This window comes from Malaclemys terrapin, chromosome 1 (genome assembly GCF_027887155.1).
Source record: "Malaclemys terrapin pileata isolate rMalTer1 chromosome 1, rMalTer1.hap1, whole genome shotgun sequence".
NCBI lineage: Eukaryota > Metazoa > Chordata > Testudines > Emydidae > Malaclemys > Malaclemys terrapin.
This window is the reverse complement of record NC_071505.1, coordinates 138689825-138716749: the sequence shown is the minus strand read 5'-3', so window position 1 is coordinate 138716749 and position 26925 is coordinate 138689825. Positions and strand designations below refer to the sequence as shown.

Genomic DNA, 26925 nt, shown 5'->3' with positions numbered 1-26925 from the left:
AATGGAGTTACTCTGGGTTTACACCAGAATAACTGACAGAACAATCTCACCCCATATTTTAAGAAGTGCAGAGACAGTAGCTGATCATTGGTTGCTTAGACAACCTTGTTTAATAAATTCAATATTTATGGGACCTTAAGCAGATTAAATTCACAGGTAAATCTACAAAGACAGAAGTTCCTGTGAGCGCTTTGTGAGGGGGCAGCGCATTTCAAACTACCAGAATGAGAACTTCCTGTATAGTTTCAGATTGGCTAGTGCAGTGTGAATAATTCTTCCCCTCTCAGCTCCTGTTGTCCATCTCCTTACAAGGCAGTGACAGGGTGATACCAAACTGTCTCTCTCTCCATCCCCAAGGGATTTTCATGAGGGACAATACTATTTGTGGCACTTCAAGGTCTAGTTCCCGCACGCCAGCCTCCTATCAAAGAGCTACAAAGGTATGAGTTCCACATTCTTCAGGGACCTTCATTGTTAGAGCATGTAGTTGTTGTAAGAGGCATAGTTTATTACTTCGATATAATTCAAGAAATGAGTGGAATTAGTTATTCTCGAATAGACATATGTCTGCTTCCTGTACAATATTTTTCTTCTGATTACAATTTAAGAGACAGCATGCAATATAGTACCATTTCATTATTATTATTTGTATTAAGTGACTGTGAAAGAATTTATTATCACAGGCATTAGAATTCTACATTTCTGTATTTTATGCTTCTCTGGTGCAGTATGTAGACTATTTAATTGTATATGGCAAATCTAGCAGATCAGCATAAACTGGGGAAGATCAGAGATCTAATATCTTAATTTTTAGTAAGGAATTTGACAGTCTTTCTCAATAAATCTTACTTAGCAAATTCCTTCAAGTAGTCTTGGGTAAGAACATTATCACTAAATTAAAAACTGGTTGAAGTACTGTGAAAAAAGTGTTATGATAAATGGAAATAGACTGAGTTTAGTGTCAGGATCTTTGTTACATATCATCTTCATAAATAGTCTTGAAACTGGAGTACATAGTCTGTTAATGTAATGTAAACTAATGTCATGTAATTCTCAGATGATGCTAAATGGAGGGTTGTTGCAAACACAAACAAGATCAGATAGATAACCCAAACCAATCTGGAAAGTTTAGCAAAATAAGCAGAAAATTATATTAAAACGATAACATCTGATGTAATAATCCAACACATAGCTATTCAGTGGTAGGGAGAAATGGAAGCCAGTAATGATGAAGGAAATGTAGGAGTGAGAGTGGAAAATAGATTAAACATGTACTTGTAATGTGTTATGTTTCCAAAAAGGTAAATAACATTTTGTGCATAGTTAGATGCACTGTGTTACAGGACTGTCTCTCTATGGCTCTGATGAGAGTATATCTAGAATACCACACTTAATGTTGTGCACTTCTATTTTCAGTCATTATTATTTGTATATTATTATTTATTTGTTGAACACCTAGTGTGTAGCTGTCTGTACAGAATATAAGGGAGATGGACCAAGATTTTCAAAAAAATCATGGAGGATAGGTCCATCAATGGCTATTAGGCAGGATGGGCAGGAATGGTGTACCTTGCCTTTGTTTGCCAGAAGCTGGGAATGGGTGACAGGGAATGGATCATTTGATGATTTCCTGTTCTGTTCATGCCCTCTGAAGTACCTGGCATTGGCCACTGTTGGAAGGGTTAGATAGACCTTTGGTCTGGGTTAGATAGACCTTTGGTCTGATCCAGTATGGCCGTTCTTATGCTTTTATGTTCTTAAAAATGGGCCTAAAGTTAGGTTCCTAAATTAATATCTAGTCATCTGAAAGTAGATTTATGTTCAAAAATATTGAGCACCCATCAGCCCCTCTGAAGTCTATAGTTACTACTGGGTGCTCAGCACTTTTGAAAATCAGGCTGCTTAAATAGGCACCCACACATAGACTTGGAAACCTAATGTTTAGCACCCAATTTTTGAACGTTTTGGACATGGTCCCTAATCCAAAGATTTAGATAAACATGTGGTGGGGTTTTTTGTTTTTGTTTTTGTTTTTTGGCAGAAAGTGGTTGGAAGTTTTGAAGGAATTCAGAGAAAAGACATGCACTTTATTAAAGGGGCTGGAGGGATTGACTTATAAACAAAAAATGGAAGAGCTAAGTGTGTATAATGAACTTTGTGCAAACCCTGACTAAAAGGGGATGCACAATAACTGTTTAGAAATATTGAAAGTGTATCAGCATCAAAGAGGGAAATGGACTGTTCAGGGTGGTGTGAGGTTGTAGAGCTAGGTGTAAAGGGAGGGAGGTAAGACAAAAACATTTCCCAAGGTAAGGGGTGGAAATCCCTCTGCAAGAAACATTTTAAATTAGACTGGATAAAGCTCTAGACAGAATCCTACAATAAACATATGAAAGTATAATCCCCAGTCTGTGTTCAGTGCAGGATTGTTGTTTAGACCACATGTGTGTGGTGGGGGGGGGAGGAGGCAAGCGGGTCCCTATTTCACCAGCTAGGCAAGGGAGGCAATCTCCAGGCCCAAGTTCCTTTTCATCCCCTTCTTTATTGTTTACAACAATGAGAACAAACAAAAATGAGAAAAATAACACAACTGAAAACACTGCTCATAATCCCCAGAGGCTTCCCTGCCTCAACCAGCCAATGGGAAAGAGGACCTCCTTTCTCCTGTGACCCTTCTGGACCCTGATTCCTGTTCTTCCCTGCCATGTGAGAGTCAGGGATCCCTTAACCGTTCCAGTCTGCTGCATTATCCTTGTTACAGACTCCCAAAGGATGAAATAAATGACATTAATATGGGATTGACATCTTCACTTCTATCTCTGCAGTATGAGGCCACATTCTGACCTCTTTTGGACTGTGAAAATCTGGAGTAACTCCAGTGATTCCCATGGAATTATGCCAGATGTACACAGGGCTGTCTCAGAGCATAATGTGGTCCCGTGACTCTGTACTGGAACTCAATGTGCATAGTACTAAAGGATATCACTCAAGGAGGAGGTGCACCAATCAAGTGTCTGTTCTTTGAGGCACTGGGGTCTAAAGTTCTGTTCCTAAATCCATATTTAGGTACCTAAGGGTGGGATTTTTAACAAAAGTGCCTAAATAATTTAGGTGCACAATCCCTATTAAAGTCAATGGTATAAAACAGGTGGAGAATCAGACCCAGAACTTCTAGAAACCTAAGGAGAGAGCAGAGAGGGGCACTCCTTGTAATATTGTACATGTATGACATATGCTGTAAGCATTTCCCGCAGCACAGCCATCCCTGTCAGCAAGGGGAGAGGGCCACAATCCAGTTCCCGCATTACCCAAAATTGTCTGACTGGGGGCTCTTTTGATACTGGCGCTGCCACTAACTATTGAGTTCTCCAGCATTAGGAGCCAGATTGCGTCCAGCCTCCCTCCACTGCCAGAGCAAATGAAATCGTAGCTCTATCTTTTATATTCCTAAATTTGTCCGTGCAGAGTTTTATTTATTTGTTTGTTTTTCTTTTCTGAATCTCTCTAGTTTGTCAGTGTGCATTAATGTGTCCCGCATTCAGAACTATGTGCCACATTCCCAGTTCAGTGAGAAGGAGGGTTGGTTCTTCCAAACCCTCAGTTATTCTGCTATTAGATCCTGACGATTGCTGTTGTGGTTCCATAGTACAAGTATCAGTTTCCATCAGATCCCATTTTTCATCTCAGTCTACTGAATCCAACCTTTCTATCCCAGAATGCAACAGAAATGAGTGAGCAGGCAGTGACCTATGTAGACCTGAAATGTCAAACTCCTTCCAAGCAGCAGAAGAAAAAGAGACCTAAGAACACCAGGGACAAAGGTGTGGTATGTTTGTAAGCATGTGAGAACATATCTGCTATTACTGATATTTTATTTTCCATGTTAAATCTCTTGCTTGAGCTGTACATATTGTACCTGACTTTATCTACTTATATTATTAGCTTTTTCTTCAGTGTCAGGCATAGTTATTTTAGTAATTTGTTAACATCTGTAAGGCACTGACATGCTCCTGGAATGGTACACTGTATTCTGGGCATGGGGAACAAAAGTTATTGTACCTTCGGAGCCCTGGAACACAGTTCTGCGATTGTGTTACCGCAAACCATTCCATATCAATGGATGTTGTTGATTTGCCCTGTGTTCAAGGAGACACGGTGTCTTTAAGTCCTGTCTTGTGGTAGGAGTATTAAAGGAGGTGACGTGTGAATTCTTCTCTCCTTTCTGAAACCTATTCGTATGAGAATAAAGTACCATTTTCTCTATGCTTTGCCTTCAGTATCATGAAGTCATGGCTGATCCTTAATTGTTCACATTTATTTACCATCCCAGAGCCTTAAGATCATTCCTGTTCAGCGGAGAATTTCCTGAGCTACAGAGGATTTCCACTGAGAATCCAAGAAGTAGAGCAGTTAGTTTTTGAGAAGATGACATTTAAAAATGCTCTTTAAAAACAGGAAAAAAAATGGGCTCCATCTAGAAGAACATAATGCCAAGTGCCATGTTTCCTCTGAAATCAATTGTAAATCAATGGGAGCAGAAGCAAGCTTTAAATCAAGGAAATAGCACTGGAAATGTTTAATGAGTTTATAAATATGTTTAGTAGATCACAGTTCAATTTGTTTTGAAGTATGTAAAGTGAAATTTTACATTTCAAGATTGTCATCAGCAGAATGCATGAGTCAAGGTTAGTCGAACAGATACATTATCTTAACTGGATATTTCCATAACTTTTAATGCTTTGCTTTGTAACTGTAATTTTCTGATTATCGTATATGTGCACAGGGTTATATCAGTCACTTGCACAACTTTGGGTCAGACTCTAAATAGGAGTCTGATATTGGAAAAAAGGTGAACTGAATTCGCAGATGTTGGTTGTTTGATCCCCAGTACACTGACAGGCTACTGCAGACCATCGTGCTTTGGGACGAAACCTTTTAATACCAAAGTTCTGCCATGCCCTGTGTACTACAATAATAGTTTTATACCTCTATAGATTGTAATCAGAGCTGTCCACCTTTGCCAGCCCAATGAATGAAAATCATTATTTCTATGCTATAACCCACTAGAGATAAATGACGAGGTGGGGACCTGCACAGAACTGAAATGCCATAATGCTTCTGAGCAGCAGAGGAGACAACAGACTACGAACCCCCAAGGCAAAGGTACTGCGTGATATAAGCTTCTGACTCCACTCATACTACTATTTAACTGTCCATAGTCTAACACCTTCCTTGAACTGTATGAGAACATGAAAAGCAAAACTGCACATAAAGGATTGGGATTTAAATACCCAAAATCAAGACATTCAATGGCTAAGATGCCAAAAGCATTATCAAGCTGGCTTCTTTGCACATTCTTTATATTATAATATAAAATTAAGCCTTAAAAATAAATTCAGAGCAGAGCTATGCATCCATGTAATACAGGGAACTGGGCCAGATTGTTCTCAGCCCCTGTATGAATGTTTTCAGGGAGATGAGCAGAGGGTACTAGGCATGCCCTGCCTTCTACCCCCAAATGCAGTGGCTAGATATTCTCTTCCCAGCTGCAGGGATTGTTCCCTCCTAGAACGCACAGAGGCATTGGCCACCCCAAAACGGATGGAGGGGGAAATACAACTATGGCCTTATCTAGCCCCCTGGCCCCAGACCCAGCGCTAGACATAAGCAGACTAAGCAATTGCTTAGTTCCCTGACCAGCTCCATGGGGCCCCCATTCACTTTTTATTATAAAAGCTTTCCTGATTTAGAATTGAGGGGCACAAAATATTTCTGCGTAGTGCCCACAATGGACTAGCACCATCATTGTCTCCCTGTAGTGAGTCGGTGTGGCTCCCCTCCTGCCCAGAAGAGGGAGCCCACGTGCCGGCACCAGAGTGGGTGGGACCACCACCGCCTGTCCCCGCCCCCCGGAAGTCAAGGGGCGGGACAGGAAGTATAAAGGCCGGCCGCCAGAGCTCAGTTGGCGGCCAGCCACCACAGGGAGCAGACGTGCGGCCGGGAGCTCCCGGCCAGGAGACCGTCGAAGACCCTAGCTGGCCTGAGCTACCCCGGGCCCGCTACGAGGAGGAGCCGCCGGAGCCCGTTCACGCCCGCCACTGGGAGAACCCCTGGGAACCGAACCCCGCTAACCCTGAGGGTGAGACTGGACCCGAACCCCTCAGCCCCTGCTGCTATCCAGAGGAGCCGCCTGAGGACCATTGGCCGGACTTCCCGGCAGAGCTACCAGACTTGCCGCCGAGCCCGGGCAGAGAGGAGCCCATGCAGGTGGACTGGCCCGATCCCGGCGCAACGACCGAGGTAGGCTGTGAGGGGGATCACGGAAGTAGCCCGGGGGTAGCCGACCCCGGTCCGGCTGCAACTGAGTGTGAGCCTATGTCAGTGTGTTGCGGCCTGGATACCCCACTGACCAGCAGCGGCAGCAACCGCTGTTAGGGCCCCGGGCTGGAACGCAGTGGAGTGGGTGGGCCTGCGTTCCCCCCTGCCACCCTCCGTACGGGTGGCAGGCTTCCCCCTCACCCAACGCTCGGCTACAGAAGCCTGGGCTTTGAACTGCTTGCTCGCTCAGCCCCTGCAACAAGGGCCTGAGTTAACTGTGTTTGCCCCGCCCTGATCCAGGGCCTGGCCTCTGAACTATTTGCTCGCTCAGCCCCTGCAAACAAGGGCCTGAGCTTAACTGTGTTTGCCCCGCCCTGATCCAGGGCCTGGGCTTTGAACTGTTTGCTCGCTCAGCCCCTGCAACAAGGGCCTGAGCCTAACTGTGTTTGCCCCGCCCTGATCCAGGGCCTGGGCTTTGAACTATTTACCCGCTCAGCCCCTGCCATAAGGACCTGAGCCTAACTGTGTTTGCCCCGCCCTGATCCAGGGCCTGGGCTCTGAACTATTTGCCCGCTCAGCCCAGCAAGCAAGGGTCTGAGCTAACTGTGTTTGCCCCGCCCTGATCCAGGGCCTGGGCTCCTGAGCTTTAACTGTGGTTGCTCCGACTCTGCACCAAAGAGCCGGAGTTTCAGGACTAACTGACTGCTTATTCCCAGAGTAGTGAGTCGGTGTGGCTCCCCTCCTGCCCGGAAGGGTCGAGCCCCGGCTAGGACCTACTACATTTGGCGCCCAACGTGGGGCACGAGCCCCTGCCCCTGTGAGAAGGGGCTAGAGGGGGAGTGGCCGTTGCCCCCCCCCCCATTCTAAGGAATGGATATGGAGCGGCTGTTTCAGCTGCTCGCGGAGAGCCAGGAGCGGCAGCAGACGGCCCAGCTGCAGCAGCAACAGCAACAGCAGGCCGCTCAGCTCGCACAGCAACAGCAGCGAGATGCCGCCCAACTCCAGTTGCAGCAGGAACAGCACACAGCCCAGCTCGAGCAACAGCAACAGCTGGTGCGGCAGTTGGGAGTCCAGCTGCAGCAGCTGCTGGTCACGCTCCCTCGCCCCGCACCGGGGCCGGCAGGGGAGGCTGCGGAGATGCCGCGGTTAGCTGCCCCCCTTCGCTTGACTAAGATGAGCCCAGACGACGACCCGGAGGCATTCCTGGTCACGTTCGAGCGGGTAGCCCTCGTCGCCGGGTGGCCCAGGGACCAGTGGGCTACCCTCTTAGCCCCCTACCTGACGGGGGCGGCCCAGGTGGCCTATCGTGGATTGGCGGCTGAGGAAGCACGGGACTACGACCTGGTGAAGGCCGCGATATTGGACGCCCTCGACGTCAGTCCCGAGACTTTCCGACAAAGGTTTCGGGGCCAGACTTACCCCACCGGGGCCCGACCGCGGGTAGTGGCCCAAACCTTAAAAGAGGCTTGCCGACGGTGGCTACAGCCCGGCACCCGGACGGCGGAGGAGGTAACCGAGCAGGTGGTGTTGGAGCAGTTCGTGCACACCCTACCCTCCCGAGGGCGCGCCTGGGTGCTTCGCCACCGGCCGACGACGCTGGCCCAGGCAGTGTCACTAATGGAGGACTTCCTGGCCGCCGAAGATGCAGTAGGACCCACCTTCCGACGCCCCGGGCCCGAACCAGCCCGCGGCGAAAAGAAAGGGGAACCCCTGAGCGGACCACGACCCCCCGCACCGAGGCCCGAACCCCGCCGCGAGACCCGGACCCGGCACGCGGACCCGGCTCCTCGGACCGGACCAGTGGCCCCGGGCCAGGGGCCCCCAAGGGCTCGACGAAGCCCCCCCCGGAGCCCAAGCCGGGAAGGCCCCCGGAGCAGACGAACTGAACTTGGACCCTGCTTCAGTTGTGGGAAGATGGGACACCTCCGCCGAGACTGTCCGGAGATGGATTGCAGCTATGGGCAAGTGTGGGCGGGCCACACTCGAGCCAGGCCAGCCATGAACCCCAAGCTGACCGTCCCGGCAGCCGTCGGAGGACGGACTACGCGGGCCTTGATCGATTCGGGTTGTGGCCAGACGTTGGTCCGTAAGGACCTGGTACCGCCGGGTGATAACCGCCTCGGATGTATTCATCTACAATGCATCCATGGGGATGTCCGACCATACCCCAGCGCCCGGGTCCCCCTAACCATCGCGGGGATCACCCGACACCTGGTGGTTGGGGTAGCTCCCCATCTTGCATACCCTGTGATCCTCGGTCGGGACTGGCCGGCCTTTGAGGAAGTCCTACGGTCCACGCCGGCCCTGGAGGCTGATCGGTTGGGGTCCTCCTCCGAGACCCCCGAGCAGGGTCCAGCGACCGAGATAGACAACACGGACGCAGCGGGACCGCCGCCGGAGCCGGCCCCTCAGCCCCGCTTCGATACCGATTTCTGTCGGGACCAGCGAGAGGATCCCACCCTTAGCCGCTTCTACGAGCAGCTCGCGGCAGTAGACGGGAAGGTTGTGGACCCCCAGCGGGCCACCCTGTGGCCCCATTTTGAGCTACGCCGGGACCGGCTCTACCGCCTGGACCGTGACCCCCGCACCCAGGAACCACAAACCCAACTGTTAGTGCCCCTGTGTCACCGGCGGGCGGTAATGAAGTTGGCCCACGATGTGCCAGCCGCCGGGCACCTGGGGCGAGAGAAGACCCTCGCTCGAATCCTGGCGCGCTTCTTTTGGCCAGGAATCTCTCAGGAGGTGAAAGAATATTGCGCCTCCTGCCCAGAGTGTCAGAGGGTCGCCCCGCCCGGGATCCCCAAGGCACCCCTGGTCCCCATGCCAGTGATGGAGACGCCCTTTGAACGGGTCGCCATGGACCTCGTGGGCCCCCTCCCGAAAAGTGCCGCGGGGTTTCAATACATCCTGGTCTTGGTGGACTATGCCTCTCGGTTCCCCGAAGCCATCCCCCTGCGAAGTATTACCGCCCGGTCTATCGCGGGGGAATTGCTGAAAATCTTCGCCCGAGTAGGACTGCCTAGAGAGATACTGACCGACCAAGGAACGAACTTCACGTCCCAATTGTTGCGACAGGTCTGTGCCCTCTTAGGCATCAAACAACTCCGGACGTCCGTGTACCACCCGCAGACGGACGGGTTGGTGGAGCGGTTTAACCGCACTTTGAAAAGCATGTTGCGGAAATTCCCCGCAGAGGACCTCCGCCACTGGGACCAATTCCTTCCACCCTTGCTGCTAGCCATCCGAGAAGTCCCGCAGACCTCAACAAAATTTTCCCCTTTCGAGCTGCTGTACGGACGCAGACCGCGGGGCCTCTTAGACCTGATGAGAGAGACCTGGGAACAGTCAGCGTCCCCAGCCCAGGGCCTCCTGAAATATGTCATCCAGTTACAGGAGTACCTTGCCCAGGCCGGAGCCCTGGCCCGCGAAAATTTAAAGACGGCGCAGGAACGGCAGAAACGGACCTACGATCAGGGAGCCCAAGTCCGGGAGTTCCAACCAGGAGACCGTGTCCTACTCCTCCTCCCGTCTAGTGAGTCAAAATTGTTAGCCCGGTGGCAGGGACCTTACGAAGTCGTGCGTAAGGTCGGTCCCGTCACCTACGAGGTGCGGCAACCGGACAAGCGGAAGGAAACCCAGCGGTATCACGTCAACCTGCTGAAACGGTGGCAGGACCGGGAGGGCCTCTTAATCAACCCATGCCCGCCCGAGCCGGAATTGGGACCCCAGGTACCCTCGACGGATGACCCCCCGGCACCCCAATTAGGACAATCGCTCACGGAAGAGCAATGTAAACAGACTAACTGCCTGCTGCAAACCTTCAAGCGAACCTTCACGGCCGTACCGGGCCACACGTCCCTGGTCAAACACTCCATCCAGACCGAGCCGGGAAAGGTGGTTCGAGAGACGACCCGGCCCCTGCCCTATCGGATGCGGGGTGCGGTCGAGGAGGAAGTAAGAGCCATGCTGGCTCTGGGCGTCATCGAACCGTCCCAGAGCGAGTGGCGTAGTCCGGTGGTCCTGGTGCCCAAGCCGGACGGTACCCGCCGCTTCTGCATCGACTTTCGGAGGGTAAACGCCATCTCGCGCTTCGATGCCTACCCGATGCCCCGTGTAGACGAGTTACTGGGCCGCCTGGGGGAGGCCCAGTATATCACCACCTTAGATCTTAGCAAAGGCTACTGGCAGATCCCCCTCGAGGAGACCTCAAAAGAGAAGACCGCCTTTGCCACTCCAACGGGGCTGTACCAATTCACACGGATGCCATTCGGTCTCCATGGAGCCCCAGCCACCTTCCAGCGGCTGATGGACCAACTTCTGCAGCCCCATCAGGACTATGCGGCGGCGTACATAGACGACGTGGTCATCTATAGCCGCAGCTGGGAGGATCATCTGCCCCGGGTTGCGGCGGTCCTAAGGTCCCTACGACAGGCGGGCCTGACCGCCAACCCCAAAAAGTGCCGGATTGCCTGGCAAGAGACCAACTATCTCGGCTATACCGTCGGGGGCGGGCAGGTCAAGCCCCTCGTCGGGAAAGTCCAGGCCCTCCTGGACTGTCCCACCCCATCAACCAAACGGCACGTTCGGCAGTTCCTGGGCCTCGTTGGGTATTACAGACGGTTCATCCCCCAGTTCGCGACCATCGCAGCACCCTTAACTGGGCTTCTGACGAAGGACAGCCCCCGGCAGGTACGATGGTCCCCCGAATGTGAAGCGGCCTTCCGGACACTGCAGAAGTGCCTCTGCCAGGAGCCGGTTCTCTATAGCCCAGACTTTAAACGCCCATTCATCCTGCAGACCGACGCCTCCGGCGTAGGATTAGGGGCAGTCCTGTCCCAAGAAGTGGAGGGAAAGGACCACCCCGTAGTATATCTCAGCCGGAAGCTGTTCCCCCGGGAGAGGAATTACGCCGTGGTGGAAAAAGAGGCCCTCGCGGTGAAGTGGGCCTGCGATGCCCTGCGCTTCTACCTCCTCGGGGCCCCGTTCACCCTCGTCACAGACCACGCCCCCCTCCGGTGGCTAATGCGGATGAAAGATAATAATGCCCGCATTATGCGGTGGTACCTCGCCTTACAACCCTACGCATTTACGGTCCAGCATCGAGCAGGTAAGGACCATACGAATGCGGACTTCCTATCCCGCATGGGGGAGATGGCAGGACCTGGCCCCGACAGGCGGGAGCCAGTCTTAAGGGGGGGGGTGTGTAGTGAGTCGGTGTGGCTCCCCTCCTGCCCAGAAGAGGGAGCCCACGTGCCGGCACCAGAGTGGGTGGGACCACCACCGCCTGTCCCCGCCCCCCGGAAGTCAAGGGGCGGGACAGGAAGTATAAAGGCCGGCCGCCAGAGCTCAGTTGGCGGCCAGCCACCACAGGGAGCAGACGTGCGGCCGGGAGCTCCCGGCCAGGAGACCGTCGAAGACCCTAGCTGGCCTGAGCTACCCCGGGCCCGCTACGAGGAGGAGCCGCCGGAGCCCGTTCACGCCCGCCACTGGGAGAACCCCTGGGAACCGAACCCCGCTAACCCTGAGGGTGAGACTGGACCCGAACCCCTCAGCCCCTGCTGCTATCCAGAGGAGCCGCCTGAGGACCATTGGCCGGACTTCCCGGCAGAGCTACCAGACTTGCCGCCGAGCCCGGGCAGAGAGGAGCCCATGCAGGTGGACTGGCCCGATCCCGGCGCAACGACCGAGGTAGGCTGTGAGGGGGATCACGGAAGTAGCCCGGGGGTAGCCGACCCCGGTCCGGCTGCAACTGAGTGTGAGCCTATGTCAGTGTGTTGCGGCCTGGATACCCCACTGACCAGCAGCGGCAGCAACCGCTGTTAGGGCCCCGGGCTGGAACGCAGTGGAGTGGGTGGGCCTGCGTTCCCCCCTGCCACCCTCCGTACGGGTGGCAGGCTTCCCCCTCACCCAACGCTCGGCTACAGAAGCCTGGGCTTTGAACTGCTTGCTCGCTCAGCCCCTGCAACAAGGGCCTGAGTTAACTGTGTTTGCCCCGCCCTGATCCAGGGCCTGGCCTCTGAACTATTTGCTCGCTCAGCCCCTGCAAACAAGGGCCTGAGCTTAACTGTGTTTGCCCCGCCCTGATCCAGGGCCTGGGCTTTGAACTGTTTGCTCGCTCAGCCCCTGCAACAAGGGCCTGAGCCTAACTGTGTTTGCCCCGCCCTGATCCAGGGCCTGGGCTTTGAACTATTTACCCGCTCAGCCCCTGCCATAAGGACCTGAGCCTAACTGTGTTTGCCCCGCCCTGATCCAGGGCCTGGGCTCTGAACTATTTGCCCGCTCAGCCCAGCAAGCAAGGGTCTGAGCTAACTGTGTTTGCCCCGCCCTGATCCAGGGCCTGGGCTCCTGAGCTTTAACTGTGGTTGCTCCGACTCTGCACCAAAGAGCCGGAGTTTCAGGACTAACTGACTGCTTATTCCCAGAGTAGTGAGTCGGTGTGGCTCCCCTCCTGCCCGGAAGGGTCGAGCCCCGGCTAGGACCTACTACACTCCCCCACTAGGTAACACAGGGGAGCAGCTCCACCATCCTATAAGATGGTGCAGTGAGTGCTCTCCCCTTGCACACTTGAGAGCTTGGGGAGGGACTGTGTCTCAGGAGACACAATCCCCACCCAGACCTCCTGCTGTGGAGGCTCCACACTGGCCCAACACAAGGCAGTTCCTAAAAGGCACAGCTGAGCCCTTAATGCTTTTTTTTTTTAAGGTGCCCTTGAAGGTAGAACTCCCAAGAGGGAAGGGGGAGCCCTTTTTATTCTTCCTAGAACTCCTTCTTCTGAGTCTCCTTATCCTTACCCCTACCTTCATGAGTGTACATGATACTAGCAGTGAATGAATATAATGCCTCCCCTCTTTCACAAATTGCTGCATAGAAGCATTTTGGACCACTGCACAGGGCTTCTAACTGGCAGCCAGGAGAGGAGGAATTTATTCACTCCCTTGGTAAGCCTGGGCAAAGCATTTCACCTCTCTCTGTTTCAATTTCCCAATCTGTAAAATGGGGTCAATAGTTTCCTACCTTCTTAAGTGCTACAGTTGAAAAGCTCCATATAAGTGCTAAGGTGGAAGGAATATCCCTTTATGCTGTTCTGTTAGGACCCCAGAACACAATTCTGTTGCCCTCAAGTCCCACGTAAAACAGTCTGCCTCCTTACTAAGGCTTTGTTAAGGCTAGATCCTGCTCTCCAGGTATCTTGACCTGTATGACTTTGAACAGGGCAAGAGTTTTCATTCCATAGTTTAAGAGTACGGGTGACCTGTTCTGACATGGCTGAATATGTGTGAGGGTAGAGGGAGGAGAATGAATACTTGTTTGCGGTTGAGCTGCATTTCATTAAGAGAATACGAATGGCTTATGCTTCGTTTGGGGTTTAAAAGCATTTCCCTCTACAATTCTGTACTTCTCCTCTCTCTTTCTCTCTCTCAGATTCTTCTGTTCCAGCTCCCACATGGAGGCTCGTAGCAGGGATTTTGGGGATCTTCTGCTTGGCTTTGCTCATAGCAGTGCGGGTCTTGGCTGCGAATGGTGAGCATAAGCAAAGTAGATACTGAGAGACAAGCTCTGTGCTGGCGTACTCCTTGTGTAACTGCTGGAGATTAAATCTCATGAGGTGTAAGTCAGTAAAGAGCTGCAATGCTTAGCTCCTCTGAAAATCGGGCCACTTATTTAGATGCCTGATTATGGCTTTAGGGACTTGGCATGGACACCAGCTGCATTCTGTCACATTCTCTCCCCCCATAAACACCCAAATCAGGGACCCTCTTTGCAAAGTATCCAGGGACAACGACAGCTGAGAAGCCTCTGGCATAACGACTCCAACTGGCCATATCTCCCAAGAGCTAGAAGGGGCAGAGGGTCCTCCAGAACAAATATGACAAACTTTCTGGTGGGCCCCTGCAGAACCATGAATTTGGGGTCTAAACGCCTGGCTATAGCCTCATAGGCCAAAACACACCCCTGATTTGAGCATTCCTCTGGGCTGATACTTGTATTGAATTTCCTGTCCATAGTTTAAGTGTCCTTGTCTTCCTTGCAAAGATTCCAGGGCTTTTCACTTACCACTTTCTTCCTAAGTATTGATTTTTCTGTGCTGGAGTCTCAGTTCGAAAATAGGATTTTCTGCTTTGAGGTCACTGCAAACATCACCTCTGTTCAACCCAGATGTTGGAAATCAGGATGTTTTCAATTGCTATATTCTGTGACTCTTTAGAGAGTTAAGATTTTCAGCCACAAGGTGTTTTGTTGTTGTTGTTTGTTTTTGGGTTTTTTTGCGAGGGGAGGTTAAGTTCAAAATGTTAATTTTAAGATGAATTTTAACAAGAAAAAGTATCTGACATTACATATAACATAACATGTTGTTCTAATAATATAATAGACATTCTGCCCAATGGCATAACTGAGGGTAGAACTTGGCCTTTTGTGTCCCTCTAAGGCACAATATATTCATAGAATCATAGAATATCAGGGTTGGAAGGGACCTCAGGAGGTCATCTAGTCCAACCCCCTGCTCAAAGCAGGACCAATCCCCAACTAAATCATCCCAGACAGGGTTTTGTCAAGCCTGACCTTAAAAACCTCTAAGGAAGGAGATTCCACCACCTCCCTAGGTAACGCATTCCAGTGCTTCACCACCCTCCTAGTAAAAAAGTTTTTCCTAATATCCAACCTAAACCTCCCCCACTGCAACTTGGGACCATTACTCCCTGTTCTGTCATCTGGTACCATTGAGAACAGTCTAGATCCATCCTCTTTGGAACCCCCTTTCAGGTAGTTGAAAGCAGCTATCAAATCCCCCCTCATTCTTGTCTTCTGCAGACTAAACAATCCCATTTCCCTCAGCCTCTCCTCATAAGTCATGTGCTCCAGCCCCCTAATCATTTTTGTTGCCCTCCACTGGACTGTTTCCAATTTTTCCACATCCTTCTTGTAGTGTGGGGCCCAAAACTGGACACAGTACTCCAGATGAGGCCTCACCAATTTCAAATAGAGGGGAATGATCACGTCCCTCAATCTGCTGGCAATGCCCCTGCTTATACAGCCCAAAATGCTGTTAGCCTTCTTGGCAACAAGGGCACACTGTTGACTCATATCCAGTTTCTCGTCCACTGTAACCTCTAGCTAGGTCCTTCTCTGCAGAACTGCTACCTAGCCATTCGGTCCCTAGTCTGTAGCAGTGCATGGGATTCTTCCGTCCTAAGTGCAGGACTCTGCATTTGTCCTTGTTGAACTTCATCAGGTTTCTTTTGGCCCAATCCTCTAATTTGTCCAGGTCCCTCTGTATCCTGACCCTATCCTTCAGCGTATCTACCACTCCTTCCAGTTTAGTGTCATCTGCAAACTTGCTGAGAGTGCAGTCCACACCATCCTCCAGATCATTAATGAAGATATTGAACAAAACCAGCCCCAGGACCGACCCCTGGGCACTCCGCTTGAAACCGGCTGCCAACTAGACATGGAGCCGTTGATCACTACCCATTGAGCCGGACGATCTAGCCAGCTTTCTATCCACCTTATAGTCCATTCATCCAGCCCATACTTCTTTAACTTGCCGGCAAGAATACTGTGGGATACTGTATCAAAAGCTTTGCTAAAGTCAAGGAATAACACATCCACTGCTTTCCTCTCATCCACAGACCCAGTTATCTCCTCATAGAAGGCAATTAGGTTAGTCAGGCATGACTTGCCTTTGGTGAATCCGTGCTGACTGTTCCTAATCACTTTCCTCTCCTCTAAGTGCTTCAGAATTGATTCCTTGAGGACCTGCTCCATGATTTTTCTAGGGACTGAATTGAGTCTGACTGCCCTGTAGTTCCCCCTATCCTCCTTCTTCCCTTTTTTAAAGATGGGCACTACATTAGCCTTTTTCCAGTCATCCGGGACCTCCCCCAATCGCCATGAGTTTTCAAAGGTAATGGCCAATGGCTCTGCAATCACATCCACCAACTCCTTTAGTACCCTCGGATGCATCGCATCCGGTCCCATGGACTTGTGCTCGTCCAGTTTTTCTAAATAGTCCCGAACCACTTCTTTCTCCACAGAGGGCTGGTCACCTTCTCCCCATAATGTGCTGCCCAGTGCAGCAGTCTGGAAGCTGACCTTGTTCTTGGAGACAGAGGCAAAAAAATCATTGAATACATTAGCTTTTTCCACATCCTCCGTTACTAGGTTGCCTCCCTCATTCAGTTAGGGACCCACACTTTCCTTGACTTTCTTCTTGTTGCTAACATACCTGAAGAAACCCTTCTTGTTACTCTTAACATCTCTTGCTAGCTGCAACTCCAAGTGTGATTTCACCTTCCTGATTTCACTCCTGCATGCCTGAGCAATATTTTTATACTCCTCCCTGGTCATTTGTCCAATCTTCCACTTCTTGAAAGCTTCTTTTTTGCGTTTAAGGTCAGCAAGGATTTCACTGTTAAGCCAAGCTGGTCGCCTGCCATATTTACCGTTCACACATTGGGATGTTTTTTTTCCTGCAACCGCAATAAGGATTCTTTAAAATACAGCCAGCTCTCCTGGACTCCTTGCCCCCTCATTTTATTGTCCCAGGGGATCCTGCCCATCAGTTCCCTGAGGGAGTCAAAGTCTGCTTTTCTGAAGTCCAGGGTCCGTATTCTGCTGCTCTCCTTTCTTCCTTGTATCAGGATCCTGAACTCAACCATCTCATGGTCACTGCCTCCCAGATTCCCATTCACTTTTGCTTCCCGTACTAATTCTTTCCGGTTTGTGAGCAGCAGGTCTAGAAGAGCTCTGCCCCTAGTTGGTTCCTCCAGAACTTGCACCAGGAAATTGCCCCCTACACTTTCCAAAAACTTCCTGGATTGTCTGTGCACCGCTGTATTGCTCTCCCAGCAGATATCAGGGTGATTAAAGTCTTCCATGAGAACCAGGGCCTGCGATCTAGTAACTTCTGCTAGTTGCTGGAAGAAAGCTTCGTCCACCTCATCCCCCTGGTCTGGCAGTCTATAGCAGACTCCCACCACAACATCACCCTTGTTGCTCACACTTCTAAACTTAATCCAGAGACTCTCAGGTTTTTCTGCAGTTTCATACTGGAGCTCTGAGCAGTCATATTCCTCTCTTACATACAATGCAACTCCCCTACCTTTTCTGCCCTGACTGTCCTTCCTGAGCAGTTTATATCCATCCATGACAGTACTCCAGTCACGTGAGTTATCCCACCAAGTCTCTGTTATTCCAATCACATCATAGTTCCTTGACTGTGCCAGGACTTCCAGTTTTCCCTGCTTGTTTCCCAGGCTTTTTGCATTTGTTTATAGGCACTTAAGATAACTTGCTGATTGTCCCGGTTTCTCAGTCTGAGACAGGAGTCCTACCCTCTTGCACTCTCCTGCTCGTGCTTCCTCCCGGTATCCCATTTCCCCCCTTACCTCAGGGCTTTGGTCTCCTTCCCCCGGTGAGCCTAGTTTAAAGCCCTCCTCAATAGGTTAGCCAGCCTGCTTGTGAAGATGTTCTTCCCGCTCTTCGTTAGGTGGAGCCCATCTCTGCCTAGCACTTCTCCTTCTTGGAACACCATCCCATGGTTGAAGAATCCAAAGCCTTCTCTCCGACACCACCTGCGTAGCCATTCGTTGACTTCCACAATTCGACGGTCTCTACCCAGGCCTTTTCCCTGCACAGGGAGCTTGGACGAGAATACCACTTGCGCCTCAAACTCCTTTATCCTTCTTCCCAGAGCCACGTAGTCTGCAGTGATCCGCTCAAGGTCATTCTTGGCAGTATCATTGTTGCCCACGTGGAGAAGCAGGAAGGGATAGCGATCCGAGGGCTTGATGAGTCTCGGCAGTCACATTGTGAATCCTAGCTCCTGTCAAGCAGCAGGCCCCTTGGTTTTCTCGGTCGGGGCGGCAGATAGATGACTCAGTCCCCCTGAGGAGGGAGTCCCCGACCACCACCACCCTCCTCCTTCTCTTGGGAGCGGTGGTCATGGAACCCCCATCCCTAGGACAGTGCATCTCATGCCTTCCAATTGGTGGAGTCTCCTTCTGCTTCCTTCCCTCAGATGTATCATCTACTCCATTCTCCGCATTAGTACCTGTGGAGAGAACATGAAAACGGTTGCTCACCTGTATCTCCATTGCTGGTACATGGATGCTCCTCTTTCTTCTTCTGGAGGTCACGTGCTGGAATTTTCTTCACTGTCCCTCAGTCCCCTCTGCATAACCTGCTCCGATTCTTCAGAAAGTTGTGCCTGTAGAAGCATATCCTGACTTCTGTCTAGGAAATCTTCATTTTCTCGTATGCAACGCAGGGTCGATACTTTTTTCTCCAGACCTCAAACCTTCTCTTCCAATATGGAGACCAGCTTGCACTTTGTACAGACAAAGTCGCTTCTGTCCTGTGGAAGAAAGACAAACATGGCACAAATCATGCAGGTTACAACAGCTGATCGCTCACCTTCCATCTAAGAGCTTCCTCAACTGTTGTAGCAACTCACAGAAGCCCACGAGATGTAAGGCTCAGTGGGCTCTCTGCAGGCGAACTCCCTCTGTTAGCTGCTCAGCTAGTTCGCTGCTGACTGCCTTTTTATACCAGTCAGGCCCACTGAAAGCCCACCTGGAACAAAGCACTCCCAATTCACACTGTTCAAACAACCAACCAATCAAGCACACAGTCCCCTGCAACAGACACTCACCAGCACAGCCCCTCAGATCATAGAATATCAGGGTTGGAAGGGACCTTAGAAGGTCATGTAGTCCAAGCCCCTGCTCAAAGCAGGATCAATCCCCAGACAGATTTTTACCCCAGTTCCCTAAATGGTCCCCTCAAAGATTGAACTCACAACCCTGGGTTTAGCAGACCAATACTCAAACCACTGAGCTATCCCTCCTCCCCAATACAGCTATTCACCAACACAGCCCCCCTAATGATTTGTAGAACTGTGCTGAAATTTACTTTTAAGGGGTATATCATATTCTTATATTATTTATTTATTAGTTTTTCAGATCTCCCAAATACCATGTAAACAGCAGGAAAACCCGAACCAGTTTCAGGAAATTATCCCAGGTAAGAATGGAAACCTGCCAAAGGTTTTGAACAGGAAAGATTGCCTTCAAAAGGGCAACATTTTTTCTTGTATGTGCTGTAACTTTAGACTAAAATCATTTCAAATTAAATCCCCAACGTTGTTGCTACACTGATGAACAGCAGATTATGATCTTTTGGGTTAACTAGATTTCAATTCTTTTTATTCTTATTTATCAAAAATTTGCACTCCCTGCAAAAGTCAGAAGTGAGTCTTGAAGAAATGTAAAGGAGGCTAAGTTGTTTTAACTCACATGCTGAAAGGCAACCAGAAAGGAGAATAGCAAGAAAAATAGTTAACATGAGGGGACAATAATAAGAATAGAATCATAGAAATGTAGCGCTGGAAGGGACTTTGAGAGGTCATTTAGTCCAGACACCTGCGCGGAGGCAGGGTCAGATAAATGTAGACCAGGGGTAAGCAACCTATGCCACATGTGCCAAAGGCGGCACGCAAGCTGATTTTCAGTGGCACTCACTGCCCGGGTCCTGGCCACCGGTCTGGGGGACTGTGCATTTTAATTTAATTTTAAATGAAGCTTCTTAAACATTTTAAAAATGTTATTTACTTTACATACGACAATAGTTTAGTTATATATTATAGACTTATAGAAAAAGATCTTCTAAAAACATTAAAATGTATTACTGGAACGCGAAACCTTAAATTAGAGTCAATAAATGAAGACTCGGCTCACCACTTCTGAAAGGTTGCTGACCCCTGACGTAGACCATTCCCCCTGACAGGTGTTTGTCCAACCTGCTCTTAAGAACCTCCAAAGACAGGGATTCCACAACCTCCCTTGGAAGCGTATTCCAAAGCTATGCTTAGAGTTGGCAAGTTTTTCCTAATATTCAACCTAAATCTCCCTCAGTGCAGACTAAATTGATGAGTTCTTGCCCTATCTTCAGTGAACATGGAAATCAGTTGATCACCACTCTTTTTATAACAGCCCTTAGCATATCTGAAGACTGTTATCAGGTCCCCACTCAGTCTTCCTTTCTCTAGGTTAAACATGCCCAGTCTTTTCAATCTTTTCTAAACCTTTGATCATTTTTCTTGCTCTCCTCTGGACTCTCTTCAATATGTCCACATCCTTTTTTAAAGTGTGGCAGCCAGAAATGGACTCAGGACTCCAGCTGAGGGCTGACCAGTGCTAAGCAAAGCAGCACAGTTACTTCCTATGTCTTACATACAACACTCCTGTTAATACACCCAAGAATGATATTACCCTTTTTCGCAACTGCATCACACTGTTGACTCATATTCAATTTGTGATCTACTATAATCCCCCAGATCCTTTTCAGCAGTACTACTTCCTGGTCAGTTACTCTCCATTTTTCAGTTGTACATTTGATTTTTTTATTTCCTAAGTGTAGTACTTTGCACTTGTCATTATTGAATTTCATCTTCTTGATTTCAGTCAAAGTCTCCAATTTGTTAAGGTCAATTTGAATTCTAATCCTGTCCTCCAGCGTGCTTGCAACCCTTCCCAGCTTGGAGTCATCTACAAATTTAGAAGCATACTCTCCACTCCATTATATAATTCACTAATGAAAATATTGAATAATGATAGACCCAGGACAGTGAACCATTGATAATTACTGTCTGAGTACTGTCTTGCAACCAGTTTTGCACCCACCTATATACATTTCATATAGACCACATTACCATAGTTTGCTTATGAGAATGTCTAGTGGGACTGTGTCAAAAGCCTTACTAAAATCAAGATATAGCAAACCTATAGCATGCTTCCTATCCGCTGGACCAGTAACATTTGAAAACAGTTCCTCCATGTTAGTCAGAATCAAATCTAAAATGGCTGCCACCCATTGCTGCTTCCTCCTTCTGAAATAAAAAGTTGTCCCTAATACATTCCGAGCTTAGTCTGTGTTTTGCCATATTACTTTTCCAGTGGATGTCTGGGTAGTTAAAGTTTCCCATTACCACCAGGTTATTTGTTTTGTAGATTTCTGTTATTTGTTCTAGAAATGCCTTATCCACTCCTCTTCCTTAGTTGGTGGTCTATAGTAGACACCTACTGTGAGATTCTTGTGTTTTTCCCCTTTTATCTTCACCCAGAAACTTTCAACTTATCTACCTCTCACCTTCTTCTGGACCTCAGAACAAGTGTATATACTCTTGATGTATAATGAGACACCTCCTTCTTTTTTTTCCCTGCCAGTCTTTCCTGAACAAGCTGTTACCCTCTATATCAATATTCCAGTCATGAGATTTATCCCACCAAGTCTCTGCGATTCCAATTTAGGTATAATACTAATACATACTAATAATTCCCGTTCTCATTAGTTATTCCCCATACTCCTTACATTTATAGACTCACCGACTTTAAGGTAAGAAGGGACCATCATGATCATCTAGGCTGACCTAATGTACGTTGCATGCAACAGAACCTCGCCCATCCATTCCTGTACATTTGTGCACAGATATCTAAAAGTTGATCCAATTCCCCCATTGTTATCCCTTTTATTGCTCCTATGATGATACTATTGTAACTTTCCATCCCTCCCCTTCCGAATATTTAGCCTTATGTTAAGGTCACCCTTTTTATACCTACCTGTGGGCTTCTGTCAACTGCCACCTTTGAACCTAGTTTGAAGCCCTCCTCACTTTGTTGGCTAGTCCCTGTACAAAGATACTCATCCCCTTCTTGGTCAGGTGGACCCCATCTCTTTCCTGGAGACATTCTCTGTGGAAAAACTCCCATGGTTAAGGAAGCCAAAGCCTTCCCATTGACATTCACAGCCATTCATTTATCTCCAGGATGAATACATCCCTGCCTGTCCCCTTACCCTCAACAGGGAGGATGGACAAGAACATAACCTGCACCCCTCACTCCTTCACCCTTTCTCCCAGAGCCCTGTAGTCACTGCAGTTCTGCTCAGGGCCATACCTGCCAGTATCATTAGTGTCCATGTGGATGAAGCAGCATGGGGAAGTGGTCAGAAAGATGGATGAGCCTTGGCAACCTTTCTGTAACATCTTGGACATGAGCTCCAGGAAGGCAGAACATTTCCCAGGACATCATGTCAGATCAGCAGATACATGCCTCTGTTCCCATGACACGAGAGTCCTTGGTCACCACCATCCAATGCCTCCTCCTCTTGAATGTGTTGGCCATGAGTTTCTCAGCCTTGAGAGCAGGTGTTTTTTCTTCCTAAGCCATTGGGGTCTGCTGTTCACCTCCTCTTGCCAGTACCTCATACCAGTTCTTGACCATGATGGATGGGGGACCTGGATGGGGGGCTGAGCACTATCTACTGCCTGAGGTGGCCAGCAGCAAGTCTTCTCTCCGCAGACCAGCTGGTTTTTCTTCCTCCTCTGTTGCCACTGTAGTCATCTGCTAAGAAGCTGTAAGATAAACTAGTCAACCTCCCACTTTAACATTTTCCATCTCTGGTGCTTTCTCAGCATGTAGGTTAAACCATCTTAGATTTCCTGACACTTGCACATCAGTAACTGAGTGATAAATGGAGTCTAACTCTGTGTGGAGAAGCCTCACTTGTACATCATCACAGAATGTTATCCATTGTGCAAGAATTCTGCTCAATCATTACTGACAAAGAAACAGCCAATTAAGTACAATAGCAGACGCATTTGATGTATAGAATCCAAAACATTCCCATAGGGGGAAAATACAAACAAACATGATTTGTGTATAAAAGGAAAGTGATACAGGTACAATAACCATTAGTCTATTTGCTATGGCACAAGAATCCTCATGCCAGCTTCAGAATGCAAGCAACCGTGTCAGTGCTTGTGAGTCTCCAGATGGTTTGTGAAGCACTTGACTCGAAATCAAACTACAACAGAAAATCGATTACTACAATTTTAACTTAATACTTCTAATAAAGGGACATCTAGAGGCCTCAATCAGATATGGGCCTTCATTATATTAGATCTTGTACAAGCACACCATAAGAGACAGTTCCTACATGAGAGAGATGACAAACTTAATACAGGCAAAACACAATATGTGGATGAAACAGTGAAGCAGAGGGAATTGGGGAGGGAAGAAAAGGGTAACAGTGATAGAGGAAACATAAATTGTATTTTCTTTTTAAGGATGGAAGTCTCTTTGCCCAGAACATTGGTTTCAACATGGAAAGAAATGCTACCTCTTTTCTACTGAATACAAACCATGGCTGGAGAGTCTAAAGGCCTGCTCTTCTCATGGCTCCAGACTCCTTCAGATAGAAAGCAAACAAGAGCTGGTAGAGTATCTTCCTGTTTTGGAGAGTGGCATAGTCAGAACTGCCAATAAAGATTTGTCTGTGAAAAGAAGATTGTAGAAAATTAGATTAGGCTTCATTTGGCATTATAAGATTTTTTTTTCTTGAAGGCTAATTACCTTGCTCCTCCTCTTCTCTCCCCAGCATTAGAGCCATATCTGAATCCTAAATTAAATTAAAATGCCCCTGTTGAAAGGCAAAACCCCAATGTCCCCTGTACTTCTCATATTCAAGGTACAGCTATTCCTGTGGTAAAACCCCCCATGAATTGCTCCAGGCAATCTAGGGGAGGAATTGTCCTCCACACGAGAAAGTCAATAGAGATTAATCCACAGAGAATTCTTTCACCATTTCTAGAAAATCTATAGCAAACATTCTTGGAGATCTGGCCAGTAGAGTTGCTCAACCATGAGGCTTCCTCAGCATATAGGGACCTGTTAACCACATCACTGTAATTGATATCCATACACGAATGAAATGAGCAGATATCTGATATGCATAAAACCATGAAATGAGCAGGGAAAGAAATGTAATTGCATGAATTGGCTTGGTCCTTCTACAGGATTTCATAAATCCCCTGGCAACTTCTCACTGGATAGGATTATTACGTGACAAGACCGACAGACTCTGGATGTGGGGGAATGGCACAGCTTTCTCCACTGACCAGTAAGTTCCAGACACAACTAGAAACTTCTAATTTCCAAGAAGTGCATTTACAGTGCTATAGGGAAGAGAAACCGAGAATGAAATAGTAAGGAGCAACATGTCATCACTGGAATATATTTTTAGAATACTTTGAAAGCCCAAGTCAGCAGAAGATGTTGCCAGTGAAGTTGAGATGTATTGACCAAATTCGATAGGTGATGAAACACCAAAAGTTGAAGGGAAGCGGGAACTGCAGGTAAAGAATAAAGTGCATTGGAACACCTGAGTGGAGTAGGATTAAATAAATAAATAAATAAATAAATAAAAGATGTAGAAAAGAGGTTGTGCGTCATGACTGAAGTGCACTGGCAGTTAAGTGAGAAGTTTGCGCAACATGTGATGCACTACTCCTGACTCTATTCAATGCAGTTATTCATTGCATTCATAAATGCCAAATTTAATAATCTGCTTCTCCACAATTGTTTCATTATTATTAAAATTATTTGTTGATGCTATCTACCACGGTGTTCAGATTAGACATTTTTGCCCTTGAAAAAATAAAGTAGTGACATAGATATAACTACAACGGCTGGAAATAACATTTTTTCTGTCATAGGTTTGCAGTAAATAAAGGATATGTTGATGGTGACTGTGCAGTTGTCAGAGGCAGAGAACTCTTCTCTGATGACTGCAAAGATACAAAGCGCTACATTTGTCAGCTGCCAGTTCTTGTGCCACAGTCTGATGTATCCGGAGAAGATAGATCATGGAAATCATAAAATCTGGGCATCCCAAACCCAGCAACAAATATCCCCCAATAAATACTAACTCTGTCATCTTTTCCTCTTCAAAGGCTTTGTTTAAATTATAAAGTTATAATATGCTTTGCTGAGATCATACGTTGTTCATGAGTCTGTGTCAAAAGGAGCTGGGAGTGGCCTCTCATAACAAAAAGAAATCTGATAAACCACACGTTTTTTGGATACCCACAGCCTGTCAGAGCCCTCCCAACAGGCCAAGCTGCTCTCTTTTTCCTTTTTCCAGTTCAGTGATAATTTATTGTAAAATGGTAATTAAACCATTATCTGATTAAAATAGTTGTTTTTCAATAAATGGTTGAAAATTGAAAAAAATCTGATTTATTTGTCACTTTTTATGGTTTCTTTTTACTTTATTGCATTTCATTCAATCTCAGAAAAAAAGCCACGATGAATACATTCAGATATGAGGATAACGTTGATCAGACTAAAAATTCCTTTTGGGGAAAATAGTTTGAAGGTGTTATTTTAAAAGTATGTGGAATGGTCTGAAATGGATATCCTGTGGATTCAATATCCATGTCTTTGGGGCCAAAACAGCAAAGGCAAAACCACCTGTCCCACCCATTCGCCCTCTCAGCTTCTCAAATGAGTAAGCAAACCTACAAGTGCATCATGAACAAGATGAGAGCAACAGAGAAACCCTGTTGTGAGCTGTTGTAGTCACAGGGTAGAATTTCTCATTGACATCATTGGATAATTAAAGATGATGTTACACAGAGTACGCAATTGGAAGATGTGATCCCGCCTTTGTATCATATTCCATGGACTGGGCATGATCAAAAGTGATTCTCCATCACTTCACCACCTCAACTCCAGAACACTGTACTTGGGGACAAGCTATCCTTGTGCCTCATGACACAGTCAGTTCCCCTTTGTCCCCGTTAGAGAAATATACCATGCCAAGAACACTATGGTCTTCCTAGCTTACTAGATACACACCTCATGTCCACTTACTAAAGTCATTCCATTTTCATTTATGTCAAACACTGTTGGTAATAGGCTTCCTTCCAACAGAGGTAAATACTGTGTGGTCCCAACCATTTCAGTCTGGATCATTTTAGGATGACTGTGGACAGGACTGCCTGAAATGGATCAAGGAGCCCTACCAATAATTACAACTGTACAACAGTAGCCTTTCAAAATCTCCCAGAACCCACCATTTCTCAGGCTTGTGCTGGGAATGATGGGAAGTGTACCCACAGGCCACTGCAACTTACAGAATTTAGAAGAGTGATTGTGAAGTTGCAGAACAAACCTGCAAACAAGCATCAGCAGCCTGGCTGGAGTGGAGACACTGAACCATTTGTGTATAAACCATTTCTACACTACCTATTTGCTAACTAGTGGCTTAGTTTTAAAGTGTATTTAAACTGTTTATGAAATGTTTTGTATGCATAATGGAGCTGATTCTCTCAGTTATTGCTGCTGGGCTGTTGCCAGTTTCCTGTAAAGTGACCAGATTAGCAGCATCAGTTACACTGTAAAGCTCTGTACAGTGGAAATAGCTACAACTACTCCGTTGGAAGCCTTGGTTGGTTGGTTATTTTTTTGTTTGTTTGTTTTTTCTTGTATAAGAAAACTCAGAATCTGAGGAATGCAGAAAACACTGGAGAAGGGCTCTCCAAACTGTTTTTTTGTACCTGCAGGTTTCTAATATTTGCTCACACTCGTACACAAACACACACACACATTAAAAGATTGAATTGATTTAGTAAATGAGTTAATGTGGTGAAGACAAAGTTTCTGTGACATAAGTGTCTGGGAAGGCCCCCAAGCCTAATGTTGAGCTTTCAGGATCCACTCTGAGGAATTTGTCCGATACTCTAATTCCAGCACCCTTTGCTTGGGA

The 26925-nt window shown here is 47.9% G+C and overlaps 1 protein-coding gene across 1 annotated transcript; it reads left to right on the top strand.

Moving 5' to 3' along the window:
* The first annotated feature begins 365 nt into the window (after positions 1 to 365).
* On the top strand, positions 366 to 25034 carry LOC128832454 (natural killer cells antigen CD94-like). The gene is made up of 7 exons (XM_054019897.1): positions 366 to 440; positions 3716 to 3821; positions 13741 to 13839; positions 19273 to 19395; positions 23444 to 23592; positions 24173 to 24276; positions 24872 to 25034. Exons 1-7 carry the CDS (start codon positions 366 to 368, stop codon positions 25032 to 25034), a joined length of 819 nt encoding a protein of 272 aa, XP_053875872.1.
* The last annotated feature ends 1891 nt before the right edge of the window (positions 25035 to 26925 follow it).